Raw genomic sequence first — 27,313 nt, 5'->3', positions numbered from 1 at the left:
AATTTCTCTAACATAAGCTGCTTCCAACTTTGTTTTAGAGAACTTTGTAGTATGTCCAACCAGCCTCACAACTGCAGACCAAGTGTAATCACGCCAGCCCAGGATCCCCACATCCGGCTTCTTCACCTGCGGGACCGTCCAAGGCCAGCCACCCGGACAGCTGATGAAACTGTGGGTTTGCAAAACCGAAGAATTTCTGCATAAACTGTTAGAAAAGCTGATCTGCATGCTCCCCGTCCTCACCAGGTTCTTGAACTGACTGCAGTTTGGCATCGTAACCGACTTCAGTGGACAATAGCTCACCTTCAATGGTCACTGGCACGCTGGAGAAGTGTGCTCTTCACAGAGGACTCCTGGTTTCAACTCCAGGTTTCAACTGTAGCGAGATCCTGAGGCCCATTGTCGTGACATTCATTCGCCGCCATCACCTCATGTTTCAGCATGATAATGCACAGCCCGATGTCACAAGGATCTGTACACAATTCCTAGAAGCTGAAAATGTCCCAGTTCTTCAATGGCTTGTATATTCACCAGACATGTAACCTATTGAGCATGGTTGGGATGCTCTGGATCGATATGTACAACCGTGTGCTCATTTATATTTTTGTTCACTGTAAAATCCAAGGGACAAAACTTGAGAATTACAGAACTTGGCCACATCTTATCCAATTCTATAATTAGAGGCCACCATCATGTCAATAGGCTCTTTGAAAGGTTTGCCAGAAATTAAGCCTTTATTGAGAGCAACCAAGAAATGTAAAAGCCTGGAGTTTGCTAAACGACATAGGCACTTGGATTGGAGCTGGTGGTATGGTCTGGTGACATGAAAACATGGTATGGTCTGGTCAAAAGAAGGATGCATTTTCAGAAAATAACCTCAACTGATGTAATTTATGGTTGTTGGTCTTTGATGTTATGGGGCTGTTTTGCTTCCCTTGGTAAAGGGTGACTGCACTTGGCCCCGTTTCAGGTTTGGTTTATTAAGAAATGCTATAAGCCATGACGGAATTCAAACGTAAGTTGGTTTCAGGGTGTGGTTTGATGCGGGTGTCCGCATGGGGGAAGAGTCAGCCAAATGATTTCACCAATTAGCTTCAGCCAGCTGGTACACTACCGTGGCAAAGATGCTTGACTTTGGATAGCCTATCTCTGGAGATCGTTTTGGACTGTCAATAAATTACACAATGTAAATGAAACAATATTTTTATGTTGCAAATCTTTTAGTTGTCTAATTTTTACAAACAAATCTCAATTTTGTATGTAAATGGAACTTTATATAACGGTCCAGACACCTTTTTTTGTGATTTAATGTATTTTTTTTTATAAACTTACCCCAAACAGCAAATGACATCCTCATCTTTATGTCGTATGGGGCCCTGAAAAAAAAAAAAAAAAAGCTCCAAAAACACCCAAATACATCCTTGTCGAAACAGCAAATCACTCAGTATAGTGATGCAGGTCTTTAGATATACACATGACATTGTGTCATTCTACACACATGACATTGCTCAGTAGAAGTATTATTTGAATCTTTTTACTCATCTTTATCATGGGTGCCAACTATTTTTGACCCGACTATATGTAAATGTTAATAAACTACCAGACAAACCTGGGTCGCATTCAGTGGTGAAACGTTCAGATTGAAATGTGCTATGTAGAACCAGCATGCCTCTCTTACATGAATCACGTTGGCTCTTCATGGAATTATTTTTAAGGAGTTCTGCGACGTACACTGTATGAACACAGTGTTAATCAACAGATTGATTGGTTGAGGTGTTTTATGAAGGCGTTTCTCCTCCACTTCTCTGTCATAGCCAGGTAGACATCTCCAGAGCTAATGGAGAGTTTCTTCAAATATAATGAAAACAGTAGCAGTCAACCATGCGGAAACAAAGTTATCCAAGCATAATTAGTAATAACCCAACACCCAAATGAAACAAATTGAAGAAGGTTGGTTCAATACCACCAAAGACAACACCGCACACTTCTTATGTTTTAATAGGAGCAAATAATACAATGAAAATTAGTCGGTAAAACATGTAATCAACAACGATTGTGGTTGAGAGAAATTCCAGTTCGATTTTATAACACTTAACAGTTTTTAAAATCTCAAATTTCTCTACATTGTGAACCCTGTATATATATATTTTTAAATAACCTTAATCGACTTAAATTAATATTGAAAGGTTGTATCTATGTACAATATACAGTATATAACGTCACATCACCAGTGCATAATTACAGTCATGTTCTTTATAAAAATGGTGACACAAGTCTTTGTGATCCAATCTCACAAAACATCAAATAAAGCTAACAAATAGGTGAGCTAAAAGTGAACGAAGTGTCCTCTACTGTATGGTCAGTTAAGAATCGTGAGTTAATGAGACTCTTGTTCTGTCCACTACAAGAATACATCCTTGTTCTTCAGTTGCTTACGCGATTGTTCAAAACTCAAAACACGCAACTTTATCCTTTTAACTATGCCTTTATAATACGAATTCCCCTTTTTAATCCCAATCTTTGTTCTAAGAACAGTATGTTGACATATCGCAAAATTGCAATAAAGAAGCTGAGAAGGTCCGTATCAAACATATACAGTTGAATCGGGGGTCAAACGCTTGGGGGATAAAAGCTGGTGTGCTGGCTGTGTTTGGCAAGACGTCATCATGGGTTAGGGCAGCTGGCTTCTTCCACTAGCCCTCGTTGTAGTCATGTGATACAACGAGCCCAGCTAATGACAGGATAGATAGCACACTGAATACACGCCCTCCTCCATGCCGCGCTCTCTGGGTGTGAGAATTCAGGGCTCGTGTATGTAGGCTGAGAGAGGGAGAGCAGAGGACGAGAGTGAAGGAGAAAGAAACAGAGAGCGAGAAAAGGAGGGAAATAAAGTGGAGCAGTAGACCTGAGGGAGTGGAGCTGGACCGCGGGGGGTAAAGCTGCATTTCTTCAGGGTTTCCTTCACCTCTACGAGTCCTTGCTTCCACTCCAACTATAATGGTGCATTCTGTACCACTTTCTGCTGCTTACAGTGACGACAGACAGACAGGCTTTCTCCCGCAAGACTCTACTGACAACTGTATACTACTATATACTTTACCATTACAGCTCATGACCGTTTTTGTAAACGCATCTCGAAAGACAAGTATCCTCATGTATCGTCAACATTGCTATCATGATGGTGTTCTACAAACATGATTACTTACTTATTAAATGCGGTCCCTTGAACAATACCCATTAGCTTAAATTAGTGACAGTACAAGGATAGGGTTCTATTCTCATACAATACTCCGTTGTAAATGCGTCTCGGAGTAAGATGCTGATCTAGGATCAGGAACCTCCTATCCAAGTCTTCATATTCATGAGGTTCTTAAAGACAAAAAAAATCCTAGATCAGACCTATTCTGAGACACTTTATGAATACAGGCCCTGATGTAACAACCAGTTTCTGATATCCACTTATAAAAAGTGTCAAATGCAGACAGACATGTCTGTTCTTATTAAACTTATGAGACTGTAAAATACATTTTTGACCGACACAATTTCACTGTACAAAATATGTGTGTCTACAATGATAAAAGCATGCAATTACTAAAAGGTTAAAGGCCCCGTGAAAGTCAAAAACGTGTTTTCCTGTATTTTATATATATTTCCACACTACGAGGCTGGAATAATACTCGGAAATAGTGAAAAAGATGATAATGCCCTTTCAGTGTAAGAGCTGTTTGAAAACACTGCCTGAAATTTGCCTGTTTTGGGTGGGATGGAGTTTTGATCTACCTGGTGGCATCACCAGGCGGTAAATTAGTTAATAGACCAATAAAAAAAAGTTACAAACATCTCTGCCAATAACAGCTAGTTTTCACCTCCCAACTCAGACGTAGCTTGAGAAATTGCTCTTTGCTAAAAAGCCATTTTCGTTTCATTTTGACCATTTTAATTGCATACAATCACAAGGTACTTAATTGTTACCCAGAAATGATTTGATATTGAAATAAAAATAGCTGCATTGGACCTGTAATGAATGAAACTCCCTAAAATGGTCTTGTCTGTGTGTGTAAAAATCTGAGTTGGGATTTTTGACTGCAGGATTTGGCGATACAAAGAGGATGCACATACATGATATATACAAAAGTATGTGGACACTCCTTCAAAATGAGTGGATTCGGCTATTTCAGCCAAACCCGTAGCTGAAAGGTGTATAAAATAGAGCACACGGCCATGCAATCTCCATAGACAAACTTTGGCAGAAGAATGGCCTCACTGAAGAGCGCAGTGACTTTCAACGCTCTGTGACTTTCACCGTTCCAACAAGTCAGTGTGTCAAATGTCTGCCCTGCTAGAGCTGCCCCTGTCAACTGTAAGTGCTGTTGTTGTGAAGTGGAAACGTCTCGGAGCAACAACGACTCAGCTGCGAAGTGGTATGGTACACAAGCTCACAGAATGGGACCGGAGTAGTGCTGAAGCGCGTAGTGCGTAAAAATCGTCTGTACACGGTTGCAACACTCACTACTGAGTGCCAAACGGCCTCTGGAAGTAACGTTTGTCTGGAACTTTGTGAAATGGGTTTCCATGGACAAGCAGCCGCATACAAGTCTACAAAATCACCATGTGCAATGCCAAGCACCGGCAGGAGTGTTGGGGCGGCAGGGAGCCTAGTGGTTAGAGCGTTGGACCAGTAACCGAAAGGTTGCTAGATCGAATCCCCAAACTGACAAGGTAAACATCTGTTGTTCTGCCCCTGAACAAGGTAGTTAACCCACTGTTCCTAGGCCGTCATTGTAAATAAGGATTTGTTCTTAACTGACTTGCCTTGATAAATAAAATACAAATATTTAAACAAAAAGCTTGGAGCAGTGGAAACTTGTTCTCTGGAGTGATGAATGTTGGATAAACTCCTCACCCTCTGTAAGTCCGATGGACAAATCTGTGTTTGTTGGATGCCAGGAGAACGCTACCTGCCCCAATGCATAGTGCCAACTGTAAAGTTTGGTGGAAGAGGTATAATGTTCTGGGGCTGCTTCTAATGTTTTCGGGCTAGGGTTAAAGCGAAGGGAAATCTTAATGCTAAAGAATACAATGACATTCTAGATGTGCTTCCAACTTTGTGGCAGCAGTTTTGGGAAGGCAATTTCCTGTTTCAGCCATTGCCCTCGGGCACAAAGCAAGGTCCATACAGAATGGTATGTCGAGATCGGTGTGGAAGAACTTGACAGGCCAGCAAAGAGCCCGACCTAAACCCAGTCAAACACCTTTGTGATAAATTGGAACAACGACTGCGAGCCAGGCCGAATCGCCCAAAATCAGAGCCTGACCTCACTAATACTCGCGGCTGAATGGAAGCAAGTTTGCGCAGCAATGTTCCAACATCTAGTGGAAAGCTTTCCCAGAAGAGTGGAGGCTGTTATAGCATCAAAAGGGGGACCAACTCCATATTAAATGGCAATGATTTTGAAATGAGATATTCAACTAGCAGGTGTCCACATACTTTTGGGCATGTAGTTTATGTTGGTCACATTGTCAGTGCAATGAGCAGCATGGTTTGGTCATGTTCAGCTTTGCTAATGTAACTACAACTCTCACATTAGTTAATTCCCTATGGCACGCGTGTGTGTTTTCACGCATGTGTGGACATTAGCACCTCTAAGCAAACGCTCAACATTCAGTGCTAATCTAATGTGATAGATGGACGAGTGCTTTGTTAATGCTAGCAGGCAGGCTGACTGACTGGTGTGTGTTCAAGTGAGCACATCTATCAGCCTTCTACAATAATATAAAATGTCAAAATGGTCAAATGCACAGAACCAAAGAAACGCATATAGACATGTACCTACCGAGGTACTGTTTGGAGGTCTGGTTGGATGACAGTGTAACACAAAATACGTGTTTAAGAAGAGAAGCAAATGTCCCAATGATGTGATCAAGATAGTTTTAAAGTGTCTGTCATAGCAAACTCTGATCAGGAGGAGCTAGGGTTGAGAGAATGAGATGAAAGAAATGGGTTGGATTTGAGGTGAAGGGAAGATGCTTGGGAGTTATGACACTGATTGTTGTATAAATTCCAGAGATTACCTTCACTTCCATGATTCAGACGGTGATGTGTCCATTCAATGATATGTTTAGGGTACATGGGAAAAGTGAAAGGTGTGTGTGTGTGTGTGTGTGTGTGTTTGTGTGTGTGCGGCCTGCGCCTCAGCCGTTATGCTGGACCAAGGCCTGCAGTTCAGCAGTGTGGAGTGAGTGCTGCAGGAAGACGTTCTTGCGGCTATACATGTGCAGGGACAAAGGCCCTCTGGGGGGCTGGCCTAGGCGGCCCGTGAAGGAGGAAGAGGTGGTGGTGGTGGAGGAGGGAGGAGGAGGCTGGCAGGGGCTCGGCACGGGGGCTCTCTCGCTGTCTGAGGAGAGGCAGCTTCGGCAGGGGCTGTCTCGACTCTGAAGGCTGGAGCTGCTGCCCCCCACCCCCATCGCCCGGGGGATCTGGCTGTTTGGGTATTCACTTTTCCTGAGAGCCCCTGCCTCTGATGATGAGGACAGAGCCTCTTCTGGTCTCCTGGGGGCCCCTGAAGGGTCCCTGCCTCCCACGGGCCCACTGGAGGAAAGGGGTGGGGGCGGGGTTTGGGTTGGGGCTGGGCAGTGGCGCACGTCACTGGTAGTTGAGCGCTCAGCCACCTCACGGCTATATTGGTCCACGTTGAGAGACCGGGCCACCCTTCTGTCTCTTGTGCTGGTACTGTTTTGGCTTGTTGCTCGGCTTGGATGGATGGTCTGCGAAATGAGAGAAAGAGCAAGAGAAAAAGGGAGAGAGAGAAAAGACAAAAGTGAACAAAATACAAACACCAACGTAGCTGGTGAACTGCAGTGACATTTTGACAAGGCGTTGTTCCCGGAGCTTTGTCTAATTGTTTCTTGATCAACTGGAACCTTGCTCTGTAAAGAAGGAGAACAAGAAGCAGACTCAGTCTCTCCAGCACAGTGTGGGGAGGTGGCACACAACTCAAGCATGGCACCAAGGAGAAAGACACCTGTTCCTGGTCACACAATACAGCCTCTCTTATGCAACACGGCTCTGTTACTTCACTACACAACGCTACACTATAACCACGCAACAAGGAAATGCATGAACGCGGTCGGCATTGACAAATCCAAAACAGACACTCCGGAAAATGTTTGACTAAATAAACCCAATCTGAGTCGACGGGAGGGTACATAGGAAATGAACCGAGTCGACAGCCAAAAAGTAAAGAAAATGACTTACAATGTTTGAAACAAATCTATGAGCAGGGCAATATAATTACAAGGAGCAAAGCTAATGCAATAACTTTCGAGGTGCAAATGGAAATTGAATCCAACATGCTCGCTCGCACAATGTAATATAGCACAATGTAATACCAGGGAAACAGAACGGGCTTATCGGGATGGAGGAACGGAGCGTTAGCGCTTCATGTTTGTTCACATCATTAGTTAGGCAGAAGTAGCACTATCATTTCATCTCCACATAAAATGGACACAAAAATAAGAGGCGAAAGAACCATTTCTTTATCCTGACATTCAAATTGCCAGCGACATCTACTTACAAAATAATAATTTGTACAATCATTCCTGCAGATATTGTGAGATGTTTGAACTGATGTTGAAAATACAAATTCAGTTGAGTAAAAAGGGTTGTGTGTATGTAACTGTGTGTTTCTCCAGGCATGTTGTTTGGACAGGGATGGTAGAGAGCAGAGGAGTGCAGGTGTAGCCAAAGAGTGGAGCAGGTTGACGTTTTTTTGTCATGAGTCTTCTCCCGGAGGCAGAACTGAGCGATTTCTTCTTCGACAGGCCAGCTGCAAAGTCAAGATTGGCTATATTGAACACATTTTGGAAAACAAAAATTACCTTTTTGGTCTTACTTTAAGGTTTTGGTTAGGCATTAGGGTTTGCAGTGTGGTTAAGGTTAGGTTTAACGCCTGATTTGATGACTTTCTGGCTGTGCCAGTTAGTTACCACTCTGCAGAGCTGCCTCCAGAACAAAATTCATGACGGAAAAATGCTAACCTGCAAATGGGGGGGTTGCTAAAATCCCTCCAGCTGATTATATGCAGAAGTGGAGACGCAACACAATGTCATCACTATTCTCCCCTGGTCGAGCCCGCCACAGCACAGCACGCCCACACACACACACACTACGATGGCACACAGGCGAAACAGCTCCCCAGAACACAGTCAGAACACAGTCAGTCTTTGGTCTCAGTTTGACTGAACACAGTCAGAGATACAGCAGCACAATACAGAACTGTCAGTGATACTAATCCAGTGTTTTCCTTAAGTACATGGAGTAGCCAGCCATTTAGGGAAAAAGTAGCTGTCCCAAACTGTCTAGTGGGGTCTGGAGGCATGCCGCCCCCCGGGGGAAATATTACATGTTGGTGGCCTCTGGAACATTCTGCCTTGATGCCACCCGAAATACACAGCTAAATTCTTGAATACTTTAATGAGTTTGGTATTTTGGCATTTAATTAGGATCCCCATTAGCTGTTGCAAAAGCAGCAGCTACTCTTCCTGGGGTCCACACAGAACATGAAACATAACACAGAATGACATAATACAGAACATTAATAGACAAGAACAGCTCAAGGACAGAACTACATGTACATACAATGCATACACACAAACTATAGGGGAGGCGTTGTGCCGTGAGGTGTTGCTTTAACCATTAAAAAAAAAAAAACAGGTTTGCTGTTTATTTGAGCAATATGAGATGGAAGGAAGTTCAATGCAATAAGGACTTGATATAATACTGTACGCTTTCTTAAAATTGTTCTGGGGACTGTGAAAAGACCCCTGGTGGCATGTCTGGTGGGGTGAGTGTGTGTATCAGAGCTGTGTGTAAGTTGACTATGCAAACAATTTGGGATTTTCAACGCGTTAATGTTTCTTATAAAAAAGAAGAAGTGATGCAGTCAGTCTTTCCTCAACTCCTAGCTAAGAGAGACTGGCATGCATAGTATTTATATCAGAAAATGTATGAATGAAATGTATTGTTGTTTTGGATATCGTCTATGCCTTGACCTACAGTGCGTTCAGAAAGTATTCATACACCTTGACGTAATTCCATCTACATTTTTCTGTGTTACAGCCTGATTTCAAAACAGATTAAATAGATTTTACACACAATAAACCATAATGGCAAGTAAAAACATGTTTTTAGATTTTTTTTTGCAGATTTATTGAAAACTAAATACATAAATATCTCATGTACATGAGTATTCACACCCCTGAGTCAATACATGTTAGAATCACCTTTGACAGCGATTACAGCTGTAATTATTTCTGATTAAGTCTAAGAGCTTTGCACACCTGGATTGTACAATATTTGCATATTATTATTAAAAAAATTCTTCAAGCTGTCAAGTTGGTTGTTGATCATTGATAGACATCCATTTTCAAGTTAGGCCACTCAGGAATATTCAATGTCGTATTGGTAAGCAACTCCAGTTTATATTTGACCTTGTGTTTTGGGTTATTGTCCTGCTGAAAGGTGAATTTGTCTCCCAGGTCTTTGTGGTTGAATCTGTGCTTGAAATTCACTACTCGACTGAGGCACCCGGTGTCTGGTGTCAAGCAGACTGAACCGGGTTTTCCTCTGCTTAGCTTTATTCCGTTTATTTTGTATCCTGAAAAACTCCCCAGTCCTTAACAATTACAAGCATACCCAAAACATGATGCAGCCACCATACCATAACCTCACCACCACCATGGGGCACTCAGTTCACAATGTTGACCTCAGCAAACCACTCGCCCACACAACGCCATACACGCTGTCTGCAATCTGCCCGGTACAGTTGAAACCGGGATTCATCTGTGAAGAGCACACTTCTGCAGCGTGTCAGTGGCCATCTTTAGGTGAGCATTTGCCTACTGAAGTCTGTTGCAATGCCAAACTGCAGTCAGGTCAAGACCCTGGTGAGGATGACGAGCACGCAGATGAGCTTCCTTGAGACGGTTTCTGACAGTTTGTGCAGAAATTCTTTTGTTTGTGCAAACCCACAGTTTCATCAGCTTTCTGGGTGGCTGGTCTCAGACGATCCTGCAGGTGAAAAAGCCAGATGTGGAGAACTTGGGCTGGTGTGGTTACACGTGGTCTGCGGTTGTGAGATGTCAGCATGTCAATTGCACATTTCCTCAAAACTTGAGACATCTCTGGCATTGTGTTGTGAGACAAAATTGCACATTTTAGAGTGGCCTTTTATTGTCCCCGGCACAAAGTACACCTGTGTAATGATCATGCTTCTTGATATGCCACACCTCTCAGGTAGATGGGTTATCTGGGCAAAGGAGAAATGCTCACTAACAGGTATGTAAACAAAAGTGTGTCCAACATTTTTGATAAATAGGTTTTTTGAGCATATTGAACATTTCTATTATCTTTTAATTCAGCTCATGAAACCAACACTTTACATGATGCGTTCATATTTTTGTTTTTGATCAGTGTACTTGAAAACATTATTGTTGACAATTAAGTGTCATTTATTTATAAAATACTTGTTTAGCAACTGACCTACAGATTTCTTTTTGAAGAATCCTGCAAGAGTCTAACTTCCACCAGCTTCCTTTTATTAGTCATGAAGAATGAAGCAGGTGTTAAACATGGGCTTTGCTACACAGTAATCAGCAGTTGAATACTCCATTGTCGACACTCCAATCAAATCAGTAGGCCTATATAAGTATCTGTAATAAAACCATATAAGTATCATTAGAGTTTGAAGGTTCTAATCTGTTTCATTATGTATTAATAATTAATCAAAAATGATAATTAGGAATTATTTGATCGAGAAAAGTAAGTCATTGCCCTTTAAAAACAACATCGCCCCTTTAAGAGCTCTGCTGCGCCCAAACCACGCTCGAAATAAACACGGTAGCACTGGAAAGCTGGGATCCCCCTCTTAACAAATGCCATCAAATCTGCTGTCAAAAGTGTTTTCCCCACGATTGCATTAAGAATTGGTGTGCATTGACTACTTGTCAAAATGACCGTTTCTCCCCTATTGGCACTCGTAACTTGAATGTGCCTCGAGAGGAATATTTATCTTGCACAACAAGCTGACTAGGTAAATACGTAAACTATTCTACTATGGGGTCGTCTGATTTTCTGTTTGTTACTAATTTTGTTGGCAGAGGAAGAGTAAGTTCTAGCATATTCAACGTGTGCGCCTCTGCAGAAATATTTGTTAATGTTCCATATTCTTTAAATTAAAACAAGTGTAGGAAATTTATGAAGTGGAAAACACTGATGCCACAGACCAGCTGGGCCCAGCAGTCATTCATGTGTTCCCTAAAACCAGATATCTTAAGGCTTGTGCATTGGGACACACCACATGGGACACTCTGCGACAAAGAGCAGAAAAGACAGTGAGAAGCTCAAAAGAATGAGTCACATTTGACGCGCGCCCCACCCACCCCTCGCTTGAAAAACCCTGCAAAATGGATGGACATGAACTGCCCCTTTTCCACCCACAACTAAAAGCAGTTTTCCAGATCAACACACAATGAACTAGTAAAACTTATTATTATTATTATTAGTAAAACAAACTGAAAACATTGTATTAAAGGACTGTCGAGAGTTCTGGCTTTTGTCGTGCCTGTCTCTCGGTATTGTACAACAAATGAAGAGAGAACTCACGGTGCAGAGGCTTGAGCCAGCTGCGGTACAATCAGTGTCCTTGATCTCTGTAGTGATTACGCAACTAAGCGTTCCCAGACACAAGTGTAGACAGAGTAGAATAAGGTGTGACAGCCAGGGGAGAAACAGACGATCATTGGTCCTGACAGAGGCGGCTTGCAGCCTGCCCTATGTCACCTCACTGTCCGTCACTGGTCCACCATGTCTTCAGCAATGTTTACAGTGTCACTTCTACAGGAGACTACATGGTAGCCGTAGAGTTTTACAGTACCCAAAACCAAGTCTATTTATTTTCTTTGCAGGTTGATGTACAACGATGCTTGTCTATCGCAGGGCCTTAACCCTAGTCCATTTCCTTAATGCTGCCTGCCAAAAAGAGAGGCTTCGGGTCCCATTTAAAGAGTTTATGGTATGACTTTGCCGGCGATCAAACCCCAACCTTCCAATCTCAGGGTGGACACTAAAGGGTGGAGCAGAGCTACTGCGTGAATACAGTAACGTAATGCGGACTTGATTTAATTGAGCCCTAGGACTGTAAGGAGAGCAACGTTTACAAGAGGAAGCGAGAAGAGGAAGGCTCCTCCAGTTGGTGACATCACGTGTTTAGAGGTGAGGCAGAAAGAGAGAGAGGTCTGGAAGTTGGAGCAGTAGGAGTGCATGGAGCCGGTAGCACAATGATGAGGACTGATGGAGCGCAAAGATGATGGGAGGCAAAGCTCCATGTACATCAAAGCTACCCGGCACCTACTGCAGCACCACTCACGCAGCTGTCAGCTCTGCAGCCGATAAGATACTTTACTGGGCCCATCTTGTTCTCCCCGACAGCACAGGACCTGGATAAACAATAAGAAAAAATATCAAGAGGAGAAAAAAAAGAGGCGAGGAGAAGAAAAGCCACTCATAAATGGAATTTCCATCAAATAGTATGGCAGATGTCTTTGGAGTCTGATAACAATGTTGCAGCTGCCAATGTGTCACATCCAGAAAGCAGCTGCGATGCTTGACTGCTCTTTACTCCTGTTCAAAAACAACCAGCGAGAGGAGAGAGGGAGTGCAGCTAGCTAGCTACCCACTCATGTGTCAAAAAAGACTGACTGGATGTACACGACACTGTGTTGACAAGAGTTCCAACAGAATATATTGTACCACACACACACACACACACACACACACACACACACACACACACACACACACACACACACACACACACAACCTGTAACAGTGAGACATAGCCTAGACAAGTTTTAGATAGAAGACAGACAAAAGGTTGGCAAGTTTGCTATACCATTTTGAGAAATAAATAGAATGGACACCGATGATAATAAAATACAAAGTTGTAAAAGGCCACAGGATGGTGGTTGGTGACAACAGTAGCTCTGGTCCAGGGCCTTAGCATGTTACTCTAAGTAAATGTTAGTAAAGAAAACACGCTTAACGCCCTGGACAAGAGCTATGAGAACAGTTGTCTCTTGAGACTTGTTGAGCAAACTGTCATTTTCCTATTGTGTCATGGCAGTGCTTCACTTAGGGCTGCACCCAGATCAGTGCATTGACCTACTACTCAACCCATTGGCTGGTTGTTTTTCTGGCAGGTGTGAAACTGCACAATGACAAACTCCTCAGTTGATGATCACACCAACCAGACTGCTTCCCTTTCCCCAATCCTAACCTTAACCATTAGTGAGGAATATCACAAACGTTGGGCTCCCGAGGTGTCACTATAGTACCTGGTTCGAATCCAGGCTGTATCACATTCGGCCGTGATTGAGGGTCCTATAGGGCGGCACACAATAGGCACTACGTTGCCCGGGTTTGCCGGAGTAGGCCGTCATTGTAAATAAGAATTTGTTCTTAACCGACTTGTCTAGTTAAATAAAAGGTTAAATAAAAATAAATGAAAAAGACCCAAGATCAGGGTCTAGAGGCAACTTCACCCTACACCCTGATATTGGCAGGAAGGGTTGTTCATGTCCACAATGGACCCAAGCATCAAGCTCCACAAAATGGAACAGTTAACACTAGAAGTGCAGGTGTTGTGGAGTATGTAGGATAAAACTGCTAAGCTCACCACACCTGCGGAACCTTTGAGTACAGACATGCAAACACAGATCTTGTACCTGTGTACATGGTCAAAAAGTACCAGGGTAAAAAACAACCACCTCCAGAACCTAGTTCTGGACTGGAACGAATTGCAAAAATAACTGAAGCTGGAGAGTTATATTTCCCTCACTAACTTTAAACATCAGCTATCTGAGCTGCAGCCCATCTGTAAATAGCCCACCCAATCTACCTACCTCATCCCCATACTCTTTTTATTTACCTTTCTGCTCTTTTGCACACCAGTATTTCTACTTGCACATCACCATCTGCTCATCTATTACTCCAGTGTTAATTTGCTAAACTGTAATTACTTCCCTACAATGGCCTATTTATTGCCTTACCTCCTCATGACATTTGCACACAATGTATATAGACTTTATTTTTTCTATTGTGTTATTGACTTTACGCTTGTTTATTCCATGTGGAACTCTGTGTTGTTGTTTGTGTCGCACTGCTTTGCTTTATCTTGGCCAGGTCGCAGTTGTAAATGATAACTTGTTCTCAACTAGCTTACCTGGTTAAATAAAGGTAGAATAAAAAAAGTAAAAAATTCAGATATAGCCCTTAAACCAGAAGCTTTCCAAATGACTGTTAATAAAAATGAGTTTGCAAAAGTTGCTTCTCTAATAATGTTTTAATTAAGTATTTTTATTCGTAATAATTTCATCTTTTGTATAAAAAAAAGCCCAAGTTAGACTTTATTAGCCTACATTTTACAACATAGCGCTCGCTATACATTCTCTCTGGATGTCACATTTTTACATTGCAAGATTCATCAGTCAGACCAGAACTTTGTCTTTGTAGATGGATAGGGTAAAACTTGCACCATGTTTTGGTAATTATGTATGTTTGATGAGAGTCCACCATGTGCTCAAGGAGAGAGAGAGAGAGGAGGAGAGGAGAAGTGGTCAAGTCCTTCATGGGCCTCTGGAGTGGAGCTGTCACATGCCAACTTCTGGGAACGGTGGTTGGAGTGAGGGCTGCTGCCCCGACGGACAGATGCCTGCCTGTCTCATGTCTTCCTCACCTTGGGGGCCTTGACAGCTCGGGCCAGCACTGCCAGTCTTGTGTCAGTCCCATTGAAGGCTGGAGGGGCGAGGGGCGAGGGATGAGGGAGGAGACTGAGGCTCTCGTTAATTACTCCCATTGTAATCCTCTGACAGCCTGCACAGGGGCTGAGGGAGAGGCTGGCTGTTCCAAAGTCCCATCTCAGTCTCTCAGGGTACGCACGCACACACACAGCTTTAATGGCCATCTCTGTCAGCCATTTTCCAAGGGCATTCTGGTGACTGATACTGAGAGGACAACATGGCAGAAACGGATACACTGGCATCATAGCACTGACAGACAGCACCGTTGATGTTTGGACATGGGAGTGCTGCCTGACACAAGGGGTGGAATATACCCTCAGGTTTGACAGATACTACCACACTGAAGGCCAACTGATGGGCCTGGGTACCAGCCTTTTTGTGCCATTTTGTTTAGTGTGACGAGAAGTGGCATTAAAGTACAAACAGATCTGGGACCAGGCTTACGTCATTGACAAATAAAAAAGAACAGTTTCTGAGAACATTCAAGTAAAACAATTCCAATTGGGTCATTCTCATGGTTGACCGGCCTCTTTAAGGGCACGAAGCAAGATCTCACACAACAAGCGCTGTTCTGAGACAGAAGCTCAGGTCACTTTGCTTCGAGTCTGGCACGCACATACAACCGAAACAAGAGTGTGTGTGTGTGTGTGTGTGGGTGGGTGGCCCGCCTCGCTCAGAAGACCACATGAAGAAAGAACACAGCCAATTTATGCTTATCAGATTTCATGTTAGCACTGAATATTCATCTGCCATATTTGTCGACAGAATATTCGTACTATGTGCCTCAAGGATATCCGGAATGTGCAGATTCCAAAGAATACCCTCATCAATATGCATGTTTCTCTGCTTTCATTAATTTTGGGAGTAAATTGTTTTAGATCAAACTCAGAGGCTCCGTCTCTGCATCCATAAACTGGAATATTAAACCAGACGTGCATGTGGTAACATGGAAAACACCAATCTGCTGTCGCTCTCCCCAGTCTAACTGGAGAAGCATGAACAGCAGGCCGAAGGAGAGGAGTGTAGCTAGAGAGCATAGGCCCGGGGATTCTGCACTGGCAGAGGAGAGGATCCAGGCGGAGGGAGTTGTTCTCATGCAGCACCTACCCTACTTTGCTTTGACTAATGAACCGGAGGTGTCCTGAATCTGTCCAGCTGCAGGGGCATGAGTTGGCTCACCCCACAACTGAGGGTGTGTGTGCGGTGTGTGTGAGTGAGTGATTGATTGTATGCATTACACGTGCGTGCGCACGTGTGAGGGATGCATGTCCCTTGGTGCTGTGCTGAACGACAGCCCCTGCCAGTGGGCACACTCTCTCTGGTCCAGGTACCGCATGGCGAGACCATGCACCAATTAACACTTCATCATCCTCTGACCAATGATGAGAGAAATGCGTCCTTGCCTCAGGCTACGGATGGAAAAAGCAAAAAATAGCATTGGCGTACATTAGCCATCTTGGGATGTGAGACTTCGCATAGGGGAAAAAAGACATAGTATTACATAACAACCATACTGAGGCATTGTGGGCTGGTTGAAGGTTAGAACAATGTAGGCTACATGACCCTGCAAAGAGATGTTTCTGGTCCCATTACAAGTCCAGGACTACAAATGTATGTTCTCTTTGGTCGAGATCATAGTCTAACTAATGTAACATCACGTTCCTGAATTATAGCCCTGTTAATTGTTGCATATCTGTTTGGTGATGTTATTATCGCTAATGGTGTCTTGGAAGTTAGTTCTAAATGACTTCTCAGTCGAGGTAATGCTTGGTGTGTTTTTGATGCTAACATGAGCGTTACACAAATTCTCACTTACGATCCTATTTAACTTAAGCTCCCCTCCTACAGCATGTAGACCAATACGTCTCCCCAAGGCTCCCTTGGCATGAAACACTCCGGCTTAAAGAGTAAATGAGAAGAATCCATTTTATTCTCATGAGCTCTATACTATACACATACATATGAATGTGAAGCCATTTAAATTGCCTTACAATAAGAGTCATACTTCTCCCTTGTGTTCCATCCCAGAGAATATGTATTTATAGATCATTTATGATGTTTTAATTAGTAGTGCACTATAAAAAGGGAATAGGGTGCCATTTAGGATACAAATTTACAGTGTGGGGTTAAACATGGTGCCTGAAGGAGAAGGTCTTGACCAGCTACCAGTCTGATTAAGGATCCAGAGCATTCTGATTTACGGTAGACCGCAATTCCAAGTCCGATAAAAGAGAACACAAGACAATCTTCCAACATTTTGAATCTGAAGCAATAACGGGGATATTTGTCTTATATAATTTTCTGCGTTGTAATTCTTCATGTGTAGTACATCTAGTCCACACAATCTATTCTATTCTCGCTGCCCCCATCCTAGGAGGTATTCCTGCACGCGCACGCAGACATATAGAGAGTAGAAGTAAATGAGGCTTATGTTTGATTTCTCATCTCTCTGACAGCTTCACTCTTCTGCCTTCTGTCCTTGTTTCTCTCAGCCCTCCTTATGTGATACTCCCCTGGCGTTTGCTGATCCGGGGTTTGCTTCAAACTCTTAATTGTTGAGATCACGGTCTAGCAAATGTAACATTACGTTCCTGAATTATAGCTGTGTTAGTTGCTGCATATACAGTGCATTGGGAAATATTTCAGATCCCTTGACTTCATAAAATGTTTGTTACGTTACAGCCTTCTTCTAAAATGTATTAAAATGTTTGTTTTTTTATTCATTAATCCACACACACACACTAGCCCATAATGACAAATCAAAAACAGGTTTTTAGAAATGTTTGCAAATGTTTTTTTAAAAAGCACCACCACATTTACATATGTATTCAGACCCTTTACTCAGTACTTTGTTGAAACAACTTTGACAGTGATTACAGCCTTGAGTCTTCTTGGGTATGACTCTACAAGCTTGGCACACCTGTATTTGGGGAGTTTTGCCCACTCGTCTCCGCAGATCCTCTCAAGCTGTCAGGTTTGATGGGGAGTGTTGCTGCACAGCTATTTTCAGGTCTCTCCAGAGATATTCGATCAGGTTCAAGTCCGGGCTCTGGCTGGGCCACTCCGTTGTCTTGGCTGTGTGCTTAGGGTCACTGTCCTGTTAGAAGGTGAACCTTCGCCCTAGTCTGGAGGTCCTGAGTGCTCTGGAGCAGGTTTTCATCAAGGATCTCTCTGTACTTTGCTCTGTTCATCTTTCCCTCGATCCTGACTAGTCTCAAAGTCCTTGCCGCTGAAAAACATCCCCACCGCATGATACTGCCACCACCATGCTTCACAGTTGGGATGGTGCCAGGTTTCTTCAAGACGTGACGCTTGGCATTCAGGCCAAATATTTAAATCAAGGTTTCATCAGATCAGAGAATCTTGTTTCTCATGGTCAGAGTCTTTAGGTGTTTTTTTTGTCAAACTCCAAGCAGGCTGTCATGCACCTTTTACTTGAGGTGTGGCTTCCGTATGACCACTCTACCATCTTTCTGGAAGGTTCTCCCATCTTCACAGAGGAACTCTGGAGCTCTGTCAGAGTGACCATCGGGTTCTTGGTCCCTTCCCCGACCAAGGCCCTTCTCCCCCGATTGCTCATTTTGGCCAGGGGGCCAGCTCTAGGAAGACTCTTGATGGTTCTAAAAAGCTTCCATTTAAGAATGATGGTGGGCACTGTGTTCTTGGACCTTCAATGCTGCAGACATTTTTTACGGTACCCTTCCCCAGATCTGTGCTTCGACACAATCCTGTCTCTACGGATAATTGCTTCGACCTCATGGCTTGGCTTTTGCCTTGACATGCACGGTCAACTGTGGGACATTACATAGACAGGTGTGTGCCTTTCCAAATCATGTCAAATCAATTTAATTTACCACAGGTGGACTCCAATGAAGGTGTAGAAACATCTGGAATATGGTCAATGGAAACAGGACACACCTGAGCTCAATTTTCGAGTCTCATAGCCAAGGGTCTGAATACTTATGTAAATAAGGTTCTGTTTTTAAATTAGAATAATTTCGCTTTGTCATTATGCGGTATTGTATGTCAAGTGAAGATTTTTTTATTTAGTATATTTTAGAATAAGGCTGTAACGTAACAATATGTGGCAAAATGCAAGGGATCTGGATACTTTCAGAATGCACTGTATACTGTTGTTATTACCGCTAATGGTGTATTGGAGGTTAGTTTCAATGAAGGTAATAATTTTGAGTTTTGGATAGTTTTAAGTACTGTGTAACACCGTGCCTGTACAGCTTTGGCTTTGAATTAAGTGTTTGATCGCTCCCTTTTTCTGTTTGCAATGTCTGGCTAGTAATTATCATGTATGAGGATTACCTGTTACACATGTAAGGAATTATATTAGCATAAGACAAACGTACAAAGAGTCTGTTACTGCAGTATAAGAGAGACATGGAATTCATGCGCTCTGTGAGCCAAGTCATCGAAATCAGAGCAGAAGCATACAGTGACAGATGAATCTAATATTCCTCAGAGACGGCGTTCTCTTGGTACAGACAGACAGTCAAAGCTGTATATGTTCTGACAAGTTCAGGGAGTTGCAAAAAATAACCTTGCCCCTCTCCTCAGTCCAATGGGAGGCAGCGGGGCAGGCGGCGCAGACTAACATTTGGACAGGACATGATAGATTCCCTGCAACTTTTATTCCCCCTCTCCAACCCGCTCCACTTTCTTAAGAGAGGCTATCTGGGGAGTCTGTCCAGCTTTTCACCCAATCATTTTATGATGTGCTTTTAAAGCTCTGCCACCATGGTGCCTTTCTTCATTTGCTGCTCTGTCACCGCTCTTGTCAGTCTCTCCATCTCCTTGAACCACCATGGTTGACTGGCCTACATACAGTAAGATAGGCAGGGGGCTGGGCTGGCTTGAACAGACCAAAATAGCAGGCCACTAAAGACTCACGTCAATCCTTGCACATGTATGCAAACACACACACACACATACGCAGAGACACACCTTTTCTGTGGTAAAGGGTCGTCAAAGACAAAAAATATCCTGCATTCTCTGCACGTAAAAAAGACCTTGCTGCCTACAACGCGAAGGACCTTTGAGGCTGTTGCATTCCTTAGGCCTTGGACAGGCAAAGCCTGTAAAAAATTGATATATTTGCAAACTACTTATTTTTCCCTAAAACTGACACTTTTAACCAAGGCCACTCGCACTGGCCGCAATCTCATTTAAAATCATTTTCTACAGCTTGGTACTATCTAGGGACAATAAGGTTAAGTGCATTGTAAAATTTAACGAGAACGCTTGCACTACAGAGGCCTCCAAGTTGCTATCTGAGAGACCATGGCAACTGTTTCTCCCAGTCTCTCTCTTCCCCGTGCTCACATGGGTTCATCCACTGGTGCTGTCCCCCCTTGTTCCTCTCACACTGTACCATCTGCTGTCCAGAGAAATAGAAGAGCAAATTCATTTCCGAATCCATTCCCATAAATGACAATCCTAATTCTCCCTTTTGAAGAACATGCTGATTGCGTTAGTTTTCAATTAAGATGTTAAAAACCAATTGTATTCTGGGTCGGCGATGTATCATCGTAAAAACTGCTGAAAAACTTTGTTGTGCATCTTTCATTGATAAATAGACAAGTTCAATTGAAAGGTTAGAGCAAAACCATAGCTGAAAATGCAGTTAATTTCTTTAATGATGTAAAACTATTAAAATGACTTTTTCTATTAAAAGGGTGTGTTTATTATTAAAGGGAGTGTTAATTTGAACTTTGTAGTAATAAACATTTGAATATAATGTGGCAAAAGCACATACAGTTGAAGTCGGAAGTTTACATACACTTAGGTTGGAGTCATTAAAACTTGTTTTTGAACCACTCAACAAATTTCTAGTTAACAAACTAGTTTTGGCAAGTGGGTTAGGGCATCTACTTTGTGCATAACACAAGCAATTTTTCCAACAATTGTTTACAGACAGATTATTTCACTGCATCACAATTCCAGTGGGTCAGAAGTTGACATATACTAAGTTGACTGTGCCTTTAAACAGCTTGGAAAATTCCACAAAATGATGTCATGGCTTTAGAAGCTTCTGATAAATTATGTCAATTAGCCTGAGTCAATTGAGTCAAAATCCTGAAGGTACCACGTTCATCTGTACAAACAATAGTAGGCAAGTATAAACACCATGGGACCACGCAGCCATCATACAGCTCAAGAAGGAGACATGTTCTGTCTCCTAGAGATGAAGATACTTTGGTGGAAAAAGTGCAAATCAATCCCAGAACAGCAGCAAAGGACCTTGTGAAGATGCTAGAGGAAACAGGTACAAAAGTATCTACAGTGCCTTGCGAAAGTATTCGGCCCCCTTGAACTTTGCGACCTTTTGCCACATTTCAAGCTTCAAACAAAGATATAAAACTGTATTTTTTTGTGAAGAATCAACAACAAGTGGGACACAATCATGAAGTGGAACGACATTTATTGGATATTTCAAACTTTTTTAACAAATCAAAAACTGAATTTTTTAAACTAGGATTAAATGTCAGGAACTGTGAAAAACTGAGTTTAAAGGTATTTGGCTAAGGTGTATGTAAACCTCTGACTTCAAATGTACATAATACCTTCCTCTTTTGGCAATGGCAATATAACCGCAATGAATCTCACCCTTTAAATCTTAAATGCTCTATTATTGAACAATAACTCATTAATGTACTTAAGTCCATCTGTAGAATAGCCACATCTGAAAGAGAAATAGAGATCTACGGTAGCCAAAAAGAACTTACCAACAACGAGTGAGTTTGTCTTGTTCCACTGCGACAAGAGGCAGCCTTGCAGAAGAGTCACTGGCCTCCCGGGAGGCGCAGTGGAGAAGGGCGCTGTACTGCAAGTGCCACCAGAGACTCTGGGTTCGCGTCCAGGCTCTGTCTTAACTGGCTGTGTTAAGAAGCAGCGCGGCTTGGTTGGGTTGTGTATCGGAGGACGCATGACTTTCAACCTTCGTCTCTCCCGAGCCCGTAAGGGAGTTGTGAGACAAGATAGTAGCTACTAAACAATTGAATACCACGAAATTGGGGAGAGAGAACTGGGTAAAAAAAAGAAAAAAAAGAAAAAAGAAGCGTCACTAGACTCAACCTACTAAACCATAACTATTTATTAGGGATGTGCATCTTTCCCTTTCAAGACAATTTGAATGAATTACAATTCATATAAAGGACTCTGATATGTTTTAGTTTGTTAGAGATTCGGTTTGATTAGAGGAACGAATCAATGCGATGTGGATCGATGCACTAATATTTGTTGCATAAACACATTAATTTTCCATTCTAAATTCAAATATTGTGCTGATGAGGCTTATGAGATGGGCTTTTCTGAGCTGGATCGGTCTGAGCTGTCCACTCTCTCTGAATGTGTGCGTAGGTTGGCTTTTCTATCCTTGTGTAGACCTAAAATCCCCACAAGGATAGAAAAACAAAAAAATCATTTTGTGGGGACATTTAGGGGTTAGGTTTAGGGTTTCAATTAAAGTTATGGTTATGGTTTGGTTTACGTGTTAAGGTAAAGTTAAGGGAAAATAGGATTTTAAATGGAAATACATTTTAAGATAGAAGAACATAGTGTGTGTGTGTGTGTGTGTGTAAGTGTATATGGTGGATGAAGGCAGCTGAGCTGAGCCATAATGGAAACCGTGCATCTACCACCCTACTATCAGATAAGGGAGGCAATGTTTGCTTTTTATCCACCAACTTCTGATATGAAATCCCCATCACCCATTAATTCATGTCATTTTTGCAGATTCAAAGTGTTTGAGCTAATAATGTATCAATATATATATATTTTTAAATTGGCTTCGACATAGCCAATGAATATATAGCACAACGTTGGATTTCACCCTAGTTCTCCCACATCTGCATTGCTTGCTGTTTGGGGTTTTAGGCTGGGTTTCTGTATATCTCTGTGACACCGGCGTATGTAAAAAGGGCATTATAAATACATTTGATTGAAAGAATTTGATTGATCGAACGTGCAGTGTGAGTAGTGTGCAATCAGACAGATCCAGCTCAGAAAGGCCCAGCTCATGAGCTTCATCAGCATAATAAAATATAAATATCTCTTGGGCTCAAGCTAGACATACAAATGCTCCTGTTGACTGGGCCTCCTTCAGAGTGCTAAGAAACAAATGCACAGGATTGATCAGGAAGTCCAAATCAGATTACTATTTAAATGCAGTCACAGAGAACCTAAACAATCCTATCAGGTTCTGGAAGCTAATCAAATCTGGCCTTCCTGACCATTTAATGATGGATTCTAATGAAGTGAAGGATGAAGCCCATATTTTAGAGGTTTTAACAAGCACTTCATCTGCTGGTTCAGTTTTTGATAACGGTGGGGCTCAGGCCTCTAATGTTTGCTCTGTTACAGTCAACTATGACATAGGACCTCATGTGAACCATTTTAACTTTGAGCCTGTTTCTTATACTGAGGTCTATAAAGCACTAAAGGCAATAGACACTAAAATGTCTGCAGGTCCAGACAACCTGAACCCCTACCTCTTAAAGATAGCAGCTGGTATTACTGAACCAGTGGCTCACATTTTCAAACTTGAGTCTCTTGACCTATTCCATATCCAGCATTTGGAAATCAGCTTATGTCCTCCCACTGCTAGAGGGAGGAGATCCCTCAGAGGCTAATAACTATCGTCCTATCTCTAAACTCCCTATCCTGGCCAAAGTCTATGAATCCCTAGAGAACTCACAAAAAACTTCTTAATTGAAAATATCATATTGAGCGGGGTTCAGTCTGGCTTTACATGGGGGCACAGCACCACAACTGCAGCTATGGCAGTGGCAAACAACATAATTAATGGACTTGATAAAAAGCAACATTGTGCTGTTTGTGGATTTTTATTTTTATTTTATTTAACCTTTTTTTAACCAGGTAGGCAAGTTGAGAACAAGTTCTCATTTACAACTGCGACCTGGCCAAGATAAAGCAAAGCAGCTTGACAAATATACCAACACAGAGCTACACATGGAGTAAAACAAACATACAGTCAAATAAGTCTATATACAATGTGAACAAATGAGGTGAGATAAGGGAGGTAAAGGCAATGAATAGGCCATGATGGCGAAGAAAATACAATATAGCAAATTAAACACTGGAATGGTAGATTTGACAGTAGATGAGTGTGCAAAGTAGAAATACTGGGGTGCAAAGGAGCAAAATAAATTAATACAGTAGGGGAAGAGGTAGCTGTTTGGGCTATTTATAGATGGGCTATGTACAGGTGCAGTGATCTGTGAGCTGCTCTGACAGCTGGTGCTTAAAGCTAGTGAGGGAGATAAGTGTTTCCAGTTTCAGAGATTTTTGTAGTTTGTTCCAGTCATTGGCAGCAGAGAACTGGAAGGAGAGGCGGCCAAAGGAGGAATTGGCTTTGGGGGTGACAAGTGAGATATATCTGCTGGAACGCGTGCTACGGGTGAGTGCAGCTATGGTGACCAGTGAGCAGAGATAAGGCGGGACTTTACCTAGCAGGGTCTTGTAGATAGATGACCTGGAGCCAGTGGGTTTGGCGACAAGTATGACGCAAGGGCCAGCCAACAAGAGCGTACAGGTCGCAGTGGTGGGTAGTATATGTCGCTTTGGTGACAAAACGGATGGCACTGTGATAGACTGCATCCAATTTGTTGAGTAGGGTGTTGGAGGCTATTTTGTAAATGACATCGACAAAGTCGAGGATCGGTAAGATGGTCACAGTTTTACGAGGGTGTTTTTGGCAGCATGAGTGAAGGATGCTTTGTTGCGAAGATATTTTACAGTCTAACCAGACACCTAGGTATTTGTAGTCGTCTACATATTCTATGTCAGAACCGTCCAGAGTAGTGATGCTGGACGGGCGGGCCGGTGCAGGCAGCGATCGGTTGAAGAGCATGCATTTAGTTTTACTTGTATTTAAGAGCAGTTGGAGGCCACGGAAGGAGAGTTGTATGGCATTGAAGCTCATCTGGAGGGTTGTTAACACAGTGTCCAAAGAAGGGCCAGAAGTATACAGAATGGTGTCGTCTGCGTATAGGTGGATCAGAGACTCACCAGCAGCAAAAGCGACATCATTGATATATACAGAGAAGAGAGTCGGCCCAAGAATTGAACCCTGTGGCACCCCCATAGAGACTGCCAGAGGCCAGGACAACAGGCCCTCTGATTTGACACACTGAACTCTGTCGGAGAAGTAGTTGGTGAACCAGGTGAGGCAATCATTTGAGAAACCAAGGCTGTTGAGTCTGCCGATGAGGTGATTGACAGAGTCGAAAGCCTTGGCCAGGTCAATAAATACGGCTGCACAGCATTGTTTCTTATCGATGGCGGTTAAGATATCGTTTAGAACCTTGGCTGAGGTGCACCCATGACCAGCTCTGAAACCAGATTGCATAACGGAGAAGGTACGGTGGGATCTGAAATGGTCGGTGATCAGTTTTATCTTGGCTTTCGAAGAGCTTAGAAAGGCAGGGTAGGATAGATATAGGTCTGTAGCAGTTTGGGTCAAGAGTGTCCCCCCCCCCCCTTTGAAGAGGGGGATGACCTCAGCTGATTTCCAATCTTTGGGAATCTCAGACGACACGAAAGAGAGGTTGAACAGGCTAGTAATAGGGGTTGCAACAATTTAGGCAGATCATTTTAGAAAGAAAGGGTCCAGATTGTTTAGCCCGGCTGATTTGTGGGGGTTCAGATTTTGCAGCTCTTTCAGAACATCAGCTGACTGGATTTGGGAGAAGGAGAAATGGGGAAGGCTTGGACAAGTTGCTGTGGGGGGGTGCAGTGCTGTTGACCGGGGTAGGGGTGGCCAGGTGGAAAGCATGGCCAGCTGTCGAAAAATGCTTATTGAAATTCTCTATAGTGGATTTACCGGTGGTGACAGAGTTTCCTATCCTCAATGCAGTGGGCAGCTGGGAGGAGGTGCTCTTATTCTGGACTTTACAACATGCCTGTGTATATTGGTTTCTAACTTCCCTAAAAAGTTGCATTTCACGGGGGCTGTTCGATGCTAATACAGAACGCCACAGGATGTTTTTGTGTTGGTTAAGGACAGTCAGGTCTGGAGAGATCCAAGGGCTATATCTGTTCCTGGTTCTAAATTTCTTGAATGGGGCATGCTTATTTAAGATGGTGAGGAAGGCATTTAAAAAAAATAACCAGGCTTCCTCTACTGACGGGATGAGGTCGATATCCTTTCAGGATACCCAGGCCATGTCGATTAGAAAGGCCTGCTTGCTGAAGTGTTTCAGGGAGCGTTTGACAGTGATGAGTGGATGTCGTTTGACCACTGACCCATTACGGATGCAGGCAATGAGGCAGTGATCGCTGAGATCTTGGTTGAAAACAGCAGAGGTGTATTTAGAGGGCATGTTGGTTCGGATGATATATATGAGGGTGCCCGTGTTTACTGCTTTGGGGTGGTACCTGGCAGGTTCATTGATAATTTGTGTGAGATTGAGGGCATCAAGCTTAGATTGTAGGATGGCCGGGGTGTTAAGCATGTCACAGTTTAGGTCACCTAGCAGCACGAGCTCTGAAGATAGATGGGGGGCAATCAGTTCACATATGGTGTCCAGAGCACAGCTGGGGGCAGAGGGTGGTCTATAGTAGGCGGCAATTGTGAGAGACTTGTTTTTAGAGAGGTGGATTTTTAAAAGTAGAAGTTCAAATTGTTTGGGAACAGACCTGGATAGGACAGAACTCTGCAGGCTCTCTCTGCAGTAGATTGCAACACCGTCCCCTTTGGCCGTTCTATCTTGCCTGAAAATGTTGTAGTTAGGGATGGAGATTTCAGAAGTTATTGGTGGTCTTCCTAAGCCAGGATTCAGACACGGCTAAAAGACATCTGGCTAAGACATCTGTAAACTCATGTGGATAATCTTGTGACAAAGCTTAAATTGAAAATGGGTTTTTATTTTCCTAATAAGGCTTGCTTTCCGCGTATGGCGAGAAAGATGCTTGTTCAGGCCACTTTTCTCTCTAATTGATTATGGGGACTTGTTGTATATGCATGCAACCTTCTCCGTCTTAAAGAAACTGGACTTTGTTTATCAGGCATCCTTGCGCTTTATTACAAATGCCAAGTTACTCACCCACCACTGCACATTGTACCAAATGGTAGGTTGGACCTCACTTTATATGTGCAGAAAGATACAAATGTGTGTTCATCTACAAAGCCCTTTTGGGTAAACTCCCTCTGTAGTCTGGTCTCTTTCACCACCAGCATTTACCATACCTGGTCTGCTAAGTCCCCAGTACATTCACAGTATTAGGCAAGACAGCCTTCTCTGCTTGTGCACCAGACGCTTGGAATAATCTACAATCCATGCCTCATCTAGATATGTTAGTACCATTGAATGATTTTTTAAAAGAATTAATGTTTTTTAAAAGGCTGCATCATGTTGTTGTAGGTTTTAATTATGTAATGTATTGATTGTTGCTGCCTTCTTGACCAGATCTCCTTTGAAAAAGA

General features: G+C 42.8%; 1 protein-coding gene across 3 annotated transcripts in view; it reads right to left on the bottom strand.

The window, feature by feature from the left end:
• Positions 1 to 1,980: 1,980 nt before the first annotated feature.
• Positions 1,981 to 27,313, bottom strand: part of LOC118357999 (serine-rich coiled-coil domain-containing protein 1-like) — a 104,855-nt gene continuing 79,522 nt past the window's right edge. Inside the window, exon 10 of one of the 3 annotated variants that reach the window (XM_035735339.2) lies at positions 1,981 to 6,765. In XM_035735339.2, coding sequence (XP_035591232.1) covers positions 6,193 to 6,765 — 573 coding nt within the window. In that variant the 3' untranslated portion in view covers positions 1,981 to 6,192. Of the gene's footprint in view, positions 6,766 to 12,366; positions 12,496 to 27,313 lie in introns of those variants that run through there. The other 2 variants (XM_052478480.1, XM_052478481.1) reach the window with 2 other exon arrangements.

Source organism: Oncorhynchus keta, chromosome 25, assembly GCF_023373465.1.
Source record: "Oncorhynchus keta strain PuntledgeMale-10-30-2019 chromosome 25, Oket_V2, whole genome shotgun sequence".
NCBI classification, from domain to species: domain Eukaryota; kingdom Metazoa; phylum Chordata; class Actinopteri; order Salmoniformes; family Salmonidae; genus Oncorhynchus; species Oncorhynchus keta.
This window is presented reverse-complemented; position numbering and strand designations above follow the sequence as displayed.